Source organism: Solenopsis invicta, chromosome 1, assembly GCF_016802725.1.
Source record: "Solenopsis invicta isolate M01_SB chromosome 1, UNIL_Sinv_3.0, whole genome shotgun sequence".
NCBI classification, from domain to species: Eukaryota; Metazoa; Arthropoda; class Insecta; order Hymenoptera; family Formicidae; genus Solenopsis; species Solenopsis invicta.
In genome coordinates, this window is record NC_052664.1 from 11,257,220 (window position 1) to 11,266,064 (window position 8,845).

The following is an 8,845-nucleotide window of genomic DNA, read 5'->3' on the forward strand; positions in this document are numbered from 1 at the left end:
TACATCACAAAAGCATTTATTTTTATTTATGTATGTATTACTTTATCCTATCAACGCAATGCAATACCAAAAAGGTTAACCTCGTCAATAATACCTCTTCAAACTGTTACCATACTGTTACCACACTTTCATTCTTATTTCAAAATACATACTATTTATTAATTCCCTAAATTTTCACCTTTTCGCCATCACGGCTGATGGCGAAAAAGTTCACGTGAAAAAGTTCATATTTCCGCTCATGAGTGAGTTACATGATTCCGTGGAATCGTACATGATCGTGCAGTTCACGTGAAACTTTTCACTTTTCACGTTTCCGCCCTAGGGGAAATGTTACATGATAGACCCCCTGATGCAGAGCGTCTGCCGTGTAATTGTCGGCTCGACAGTCGAGCGGTGAGCGGTAGTGGGGGGACAGTGGACGTCGCTTCTAGAATCGGCTCAAAATGAGCAACTAAGGGCTACTTTCACCAACGCCGATTAATTTAATCGCTGATTAGTCTATCGGAATTGACCAATCGCATTTGTCGTTTTTACTTAACGACAAATACGATTGGTCAATTCCGATAGACTAATCAGCGATTAAGTTAATCGGCGTTGGTGCTAGTGGCCCTTAACGATAGCTAGGGATATCGTTACGTGTCAGTGCGCAGCTTTTCTATCATCTATAATATCTGCGCAACGACGCTGTAACAATACCGAATTGTCGCTAAAGAGTTACAAAATCCCGTTACAGTAGGCCTATTCTCTAACTTCATAACGACAATTTGGTATCGTTACAGCGTCGTTGCTCACATATTATACATACCGTTTGTTTTCTGTTCCTAAACTTCCTGAATTAGTGTGTATTTAAAATGAAATAGATATATATTTGAAAGTTAGTGAAAGCAAGATGGAACGTTCCAGTGCAGTCTAATGCAGGAATAGAAAACAAGCCTATAGTAGAAAAGCTGCGCAACGATACGTAACGATATCCCTAGCTGTCGTTAAGGGTTGGTTTATAATAGCCATTACTGTAAGAAATTCACCAATTACAGTCGACTATTCTTCTATAAATCGACTATAATTGGTCAATTTCTTACGGTTACTATTATAAATCAACAACTGTGGCTGTGTTCCGTTTTTACTGGCAGTGCAGTAAATGTGACGTCATAACAGTACACTGTCACAACTGTTCCAATATTACTGCATTACTGCCAGCACTGCTATAGCATCGTATTTCGGAACAGCATAGTAGCCATATTGCACTGTAGCTACCTCACCTTGGAAGCTGCAGTAGTCACAGTGGCAATATGGCTACCATTCATGACGTCATTGATGTTACTAGATGCTGTCGCAGTGCGCTGCGTACCAATAACGGAACGGATTTTTCACCACTGCCAGTACTGGCAGTTATATCGGAACACAGCCTGTATGTACACCCAAGGACTTTGATTCTGTCCATGGGGAAATTTTCCAAACTGAAAAGTCACCACTTTCTACATACTTGCAGTTTATGATTAATGAAATGACTAGAGCTTATTGGTCGTTACGTTAATTATGAACTGTAAATATGTAGAAAGATAGCGACTTCTCAGTTTGAAAAATTTTCCCATGGACAGAATCAAAGTCCTTGGGTGTACACCCAAGGACTTTGATTCTGTCCATGGGGAAATTTTCCAAACTGAGAAGTCGCTATCTTTCTACATACTTACAGTTCATGATTAACGTAACGACCAATAAAGAGCCTCGCACATGAAATGCATAACAGGGGGTCGATCATGAAACTTTTTCCCTAGGGCGAAAACGTGAAAAGTGAAAATCTTTACCATTGAAGTTAATGGAGAAATTTTTCACTTTTCACGTTTCCGCCTTAGGGAAAAAGTTTCATGATCGACCCCAAGAGCATAAGCGTAGCATAAGGCCTCTGGACCAATGGGAATCTTATGTAAATCAATATGGCGACTTTATGCTGGATGCTCATTGGCCCATTGGTCTTATGTTGTGCTTATGTTGGGCTGCGTTCAGATTCCCCACCAGGGTGCACCCAGACATCATTCTATCCTTGTTTAACATTTGGTAAACAACAAAGATAAAACGACATCACGGTGCACCCGGGTGAGGAATCTGAACGCAGCCTTGGCTGCGTTCCGAAATTCACTGCCAGTACTGAAAATCTATAGTATACGTAACGTGAACTATAGATTTTTAGTACTTGCAGTGTATATCGGAACGCAGCCGTTATGTTATGCATTTCATGTGCGAGGCCCTTAAGCTCTAGTCGTTACATTAATCATGAACTGTAAGTATGTAGAAAGATAGCGACTTTTCAGTTTGAAAAATTTCCCCATGGACAGAATCAAAGTCCTTGGGGTCGATTGTGTATCATGTAACTAGAGTGAAAATGACAAAAGTGAACAAATTTACTAGAGTATTTATTATTTTATTGGTCAATACCTAGTGAATTCGCTCACTTTTGTAATTTTCACTCTAGTTACATGATACACAATCGACCCCCTTGGGTGTACATACCTGGGGGTCAATTCTATATTATTCACCTTGGTGAAAATTACAAAAGTAAGTAAATTTACTAAAATATTTGTAATTTCATTGGTCAAAAGCTAGTGAATTTGCTCACTTTTGTAATTTTTACTCAACTTATGTGATACAGAATCGACTCCCTGCATTCGAGACTCGAGAGTCGAGAGGTCGAAAGTCCATTTGGAGCCGTGTTCGCTGGTGTTCGCGTCAGTGCATTGAGTGCGTGTTCAGTCATGTTTATCGGTTACAAACTTTTTACTGGATTGCTAAGATCGCTGGATACATTAGATTTTGTACGCGCTATTAGATTTTTGATTCCTCTTTTATAATTTCACTTTCTATATCATACTTTTGGAATATGGTCATATTGTTCCCACGACAGATTTGAGAAACGGGCACTAATTAAACGTGAATTGAATGTGCACTCAATTCTCGAATTACTATTGTCTTGAATATGCATTATTGATGGAAGATTCTCCGAGGATGTAATATGCAATTAGCCCTAATAATTGCTGTCCACAAAGGCTCACAACAGAAATTGTAGTATTCAGTGTAGTGTTTACTCTAGGGTAAAAAAGAAGGCAATTCTGATGACACACAGTTTACTTAACTAATGGTAAGATATAACTTAGAAAGTCGGAACCATGAATGTGTTCAAACATGTTTTGTATGGATAGTTTTTGAAAGTTACTAATAAAGGCTATTTTCCAACAAGGTACACAGATGACACAATATAACATGGTGTCCAATATGTGTTCCAACTGTAATACAGTGTTACACTACTTGACACTGTAAAAAACTAAGTACAAGTGTGTAAAATCAATGTCATTAACTTTCTAAAATATTTTGTGTATATTGTGCAATAATTTAGTTCATCTATAATATGAACATAATCCAAGGATAAAGGAAAAAAATTAACATTTAGTCATTAGTGTAACAAAAATAAAGTCTAGAGTGCTAATTGTGTTCAACAAAAACCTTACACAGTGAAACACTATGTAACGTCAGTATGCCCTAGCTGGAAAACAGCCACCGTCAACCACAATTCAACTTGCTACTAATCTTTGTATACCATATAAAAACAAAAAAATCACAATATAAACAAGGTTTTTATCAAATTGGTGAGATATGGAACCTATTAGAAAACCTAAGACCATATAATTAAAAAGAAAAAAAGATAACTAGAGGTCAATTATTACGATTAATATCTTTTTAACACACTAGTTGATAAAGAAAGGAAAAATATAAAAGAGTTGCATGACTTTTTGATTTCTTTGTAATACTTTGTTATAAAATGTCCAATTAAGATACTATTTACATAAAAAGATAAGCTCAGATTATTGCCTAAATATTTTGCAACTTGTATAAAACAATAAAGCAATATTTTTTCAGTTTTAATTGATTTTTAATTACAATTATTGTTTCTCATTTACACAGGGACTTCTACAAATACAAATGCATAGGATACTGTATACATGAAATGACAATTACTAAAAATCTTCAGAGGAATATTTAAATTTGCAGTAAGTTATTTATTAACTTTATACAAACTTGTACGAATGATACAAAACAGAAAGTTTCAATCACATTTGTACATAATAATATGATAATATTAATTATTCAACGGATATTATTTAGTTTAATAACAAATGATCCTGTTGCAGATTATGGAAACATCGAGCAGATCAGCGGAGCCTACTAAGGTCATCGAGGAAACTGAAAATGTATGTATCTGTAATTTTATAAAACAGGAAATGTTTTTGTTTATTGATTATACACTTAAACAAATGAAAAAATTATTTACCATTTATTATTAAACATAATAGAACTAATTGCTATCACATTCTTGTGTTTATAATCCACTTTTACTATTACACTACATGTATCATTCACATGTAAATCTGTTTACAATTATGTTGCACACAGTGTGACGAAAACATCAAAGGCTATGTAGAGCCTAGATTTGAATGTCCCATTTGTCTAACATGGTTGCGCAATCCAGTTTTAACATCTTGTGGTCATAAGTTTTGTTCTCAGTGCATTCACACTTGGCTTAAGTAAGTTACATCTCACTTAATCAACATTTCACAATTGCACAACCATGAATTGACTGGTCATTTATAAATTACCAGGAAAAAAGGCGCTTGTTGTCCAGTTGATGGTCAACCTTTGAAATCCGAAGATCTCTTCCCAGATCTTTATACCAGTAGAGAGATATCTCAGAAACGTACAAGTTGTGTTTATCAGCAATTTGGTTGTGAAGTAAAATTGTCTCCTGTGGATATGGAAATGCATATCACTCAATGCACCTATAAACAAAATCTTTCAGAGCCTCAAGGTATATTTTATATAATCAAAAGTATATGCAGGTTGAAAATATATACAATTTTTTTTTAATATATTCTTATAATTGTCTGGCAATAGAAAAAAGAACTAATGCAATGTCTGCGGAGTCAAAATTATGGGATCCACCTCTAAAGAAAGGGATACAAGTTGCAGACAAAGAAGAACTTTCTTCTGATTGGCAGCAATTGCTCAAGTAATTCAAATATAATTTTATAAATAAGATGTTTACATGTTTTGAAATACATGTAAAAATTATAAAATTTGGAAAGAAGAATTAAAAAAGATTAAAAAATGAACTTGATTGAGATGCGAATTAAATCAACAATTTAATAGTGCATACAATCAAAATAATGCGGAGCATTTCAACTTTATTTAGTCATCCCTAGCTATTGATAAATCGAAAAATATATACTTATTTATTCAAAAACGATATGTCGTTGGAAAAAAATAGTCAAAAGAAAAAAAAGTCGTAATAAAAAAAATAGGACGCATAGTTAGTATAAATAACTGATTTACTTTTTTTCACTTTTGAACGAAAAATTAATTGCAATACATTTTATTTTTAATTTTATTTCATTGACTTTAATTAATTATAACTGATTCAGACTACGGCACATGAAAAAAAAACAGTAAAACAGAACAACTTAGCAAATCAATCACAGTCAAAAACTTAAGGCATAACATAGGCGATTCCAAACTGTTGATTTCCTTACTTAAAATTTGTGTGTGCCATAGTCCTTATCATGGGAAGTGAGTTTTACATTGTTTCAATTTTAATCTGCATATTTTTATTATTATTTACATTATTTATATTATCTATACTACCTATGCGTCCAACCTTTTTTTGTTATAGCTCTTTTTTTTTTTTTTTTTTTTTTTATCTTTTCCAACATTTTATTGTTTTTAAATCATTAAGGCTCCTGGCGCCTCAACCGAGACCTCCGCGTTGACGGTAGCAACGTACCGTCACGGACAAAATTAGATAATAGGCGTTGAACGTGACAGATTGACGATGAAATTTTGTCATGCTTGTCATTTCGTTATTATGTGTTTTATTGTGAAAATATGACTTATATCATATTTATCAAATTCGTAAAAATGAATCACAAGTAAAGTTTCTTTGAATTTTATACGTTAAAGCAAATTTTTCTCTCCTTTCAATAGCTATGTTTTCCTGTCTAAATAGGCTTTACTTTAAGTTCTTTTTATGACTATTTGCTGACTGTTAGGCGGAAAAAAGATAGCCAAGGTCCATTTTTACAAGTGTTTAATAACAATTTCATTATTCTGTTTTATCCAAATTCTCTTTATTTACAAATACCACAGTGGAAACTTTTATGTGTAATTTCTTGTTTATGGCGTCACGGCTTTAATATGGCCGCGGCGAGTAAACAGGAACCTTAACCCATTAATTGTCAATTTTTTTTGGCTGGATAAATGCGGAATGAAAAACGTAAATCTCACATTGAACGAGGAGATAGCACGTAAAATGCCAAACTTCCCAAATCGGGATTGTGGCAGCTAATAGGTTAAGTATATGTATTTATTTTTCGGTTTATTAACAACTGATAAGAACTAAATAAAATCAAAACATGCTGTATTATCTTGTGTGCACAAAATTGTTAGTTTAACACACATCTTAATTAAATTCGTTTTTTGACTTTTTTTATTTCTTCTTTGCTTAGCTAATTTTTGAACATAATTTCATCTTTTTTATAAAATTTGCTTTTAGAAATCTGTATGAAAGAATAGTAGTTTTGGAACAGGAAAATCGGGAGCTCTCTATAACAGTGTCTAATCAGAAAAATCAACTCGCAAATATGTGTCTACGAAATTGTAATGGAGTTTACATATGGAGACTGAAATCCTTCCAAGAAAAACTTGACACTATGATCAACGACCCTTTAAAAATGTTCTACAGTCCAGGTTTTTACACAAGCCCAAATGGATATAAGATTTGCGCGAGGATTAACATATCATCCAAGGATCCCAATTATCTGTCTTTTGTTTTACACATTATGAAATCAGAAAATGATGATGCTTTGGATTGGCCGTTTAACGGCACAATGTTTTTTGCATTAATACATCCGCAAGATTCAGAGAAAAACATATGTGATACAACGTCGTCACAACCAGATCTTGAGGCATTTCGAAAACCCACGTGCGAGTTAAATAAACGTAGCTTCGGTTATACAGAATTTATACGTATACGCGATATAACCGATTTTTTGCAGCACGATACTTTAATTTTTAGAATAGAAGTTCACCCAATATGTTTAAGATAGTGTTAACAATCTATTCATGCACTTTAATTAAATGATTTTCTGTAATATTTAATATTTTTATAACAATTATACAGAGATAACACCAAATAGTTATTATGAACTAAAACGGTGTAGCTAAATTTTCATAAATTTTATATTTATATATATATATATATATATTGTGCCTTCGAGATTGTTTGTGTCCATCCGGTATCGAACAGCTGACTGGAAAATCGAGACGAGGAAATCGATATTTAAAAGAAGATTGCCCCTACCAACAGGCCATATTTTCGGTTGATAACCGAGTTTTACTTGAGCTTAAGACGACTTAAAGATGTCTGTTGAATATTTACGGGTTTCTGAGAAGATCATAGTGCTTACTAAACATGTTTATTATAAAGAAAACTTCAAAAGTCTCCTTGTGATATAAAGTGCTTGAGTGTAACCAAAATGTCAAAATGCAAAGAAAAATGATTGAGAAAAAAAGCAAAACAATCACTAGACAATTACGCATGCATAATTCATTGATGTTTGCTACTTTCTGTAACGTGCGTTAATTAAGGATATGTCTTTCGGCATGACATATCTCTAGGGCCTAGAGTATATGTAGACTAGAATCTAGACACAACTAATTTTTTTATGCTCGTAACTGCAAACGCTACAACTGCACTACTTCTTCAGCAGCAACGATGGAAGCGAAATGTTATGACATATTTACTACTGAAATGTTTCGAAGCGCTTGATTGACCGCACTTGAATCGCTTCCAAGCATTTGTAGTGAGACTTGAACCGCACTTCGTGTGTATTGTAAATCATATGTGTGTAAGTTGAATTTATTGATGATGCCAGCATCCTATTATATAAATCGGACCGAATAAACGTAATCATTGATATAATGGCGCATTGTTTGGACAATTAGTTTTATGGTTGTACATATGCAAAATATGTAGTAATTTTTGCATTATTTTACAAGTATTCCAGTCAACACGAATTATCGTTTTGTTATATCTATGTTAAAATTTCGCCGTCAACAATATAAATTTAATATAATACACCACCTCAGCTTAATTGGCAAGGCGGAGGATGATGGTTGCCGCTTCTGGAGACGAACGGCTGAGCACATTATGTGTGTTTGTCCAGCCGTCGGTTACCTTAGATAGAAATTCCTAGGGAAGGTGTTTATCACCCCCGATCAGATTAGGGAGATAAATCCCGACGAGTCGTTGGATTCTTCAAGAGCCTCGACCTGGCGCAAACCTAAGTTAAGGCTTGGTCACAATAGAGTGCCTCTCTAGGTTGCAGTGATGTACTGGTGGCTGCCCGGTATAGCTCTCTTCCACTTATTATTATTATTATTATTATTATTATTATTATTAACAACACATGTGTCATAATACATTCATATTATTGAGTGAAAAATTTTAACATAAATACAATAACGATGATCTGTGTCGACTAGGATGTTATTTGCCAAATTTCAAGAAATCGAAAAACTGATAAAACAGTCATTTACAAAATATTTAAACATCGTATTTAATATTTATTTAAAAAGTTGGTTTTTTATTAACTTTTTGATAATGATTATTTAATTTGCTAGAAGCTCAATGCAAATTTTACATGAAAATTATATAGCAAGTTATAAATGCACTGGTAAAATAGATTTTATTGTATTGTTTATTGTATTTTATATTCACATTAATAAATTATTTTTCTTATAC

General features: G+C 33.6%; 1 protein-coding gene across 2 annotated transcripts; it reads left to right on the forward strand.

Moving 5' to 3' along the window:
* The first annotated feature begins 2,650 nt into the window (after positions 1-2,650).
* Positions 2,651-8,845, forward strand: LOC105198280 (TNF receptor-associated factor 6-A). Of its 2 annotated transcripts, XM_026132532.2 has the most exons (7): positions 2,660-3,133; positions 3,955-4,040; positions 4,182-4,241; positions 4,444-4,574; positions 4,650-4,855; positions 4,942-5,056; positions 6,596-8,845. In XM_026132532.2, exons 3-7 carry the CDS (start codon positions 4,185-4,187, stop codon positions 7,146-7,148), a joined length of 1,062 nt encoding a protein of 353 aa, XP_025988317.2. In that variant the 5' UTR covers positions 2,660-3,133; positions 3,955-4,040; positions 4,182-4,184; the 3' UTR covers positions 7,149-8,845. The 2 variants fall into 2 exon arrangements, with proteins under 2 accessions (XP_039309995.1, XP_025988317.2); XM_039454061.1 differs by lacking the exon at positions 4,444-4,574 and having other exon boundaries at positions 2,651-3,133.

Excerpts from the sequence above, each read along its gene's own strand:
- LOC105198280 (XM_026132532.2), top strand. The coding sequence starts at position 4,185 with ATGGAAACATCGAGCAGATCAGCGGAGCCTACTAAGGTCATCGAGGAA. Across the intron at positions 4,856-4,941 it reads AAATCTTTCAGAGCCTCAAG|AAAAAAGAACTAATGCAATG; the intron begins GTATATTTTATA and ends GTCTGGCAATAG. Across the intron at positions 5,057-6,595 it reads GATTGGCAGCAATTGCTCAA|AAATCTGTATGAAAGAATAG; the intron begins GTAATTCAAATA and ends ATTTGCTTTTAG.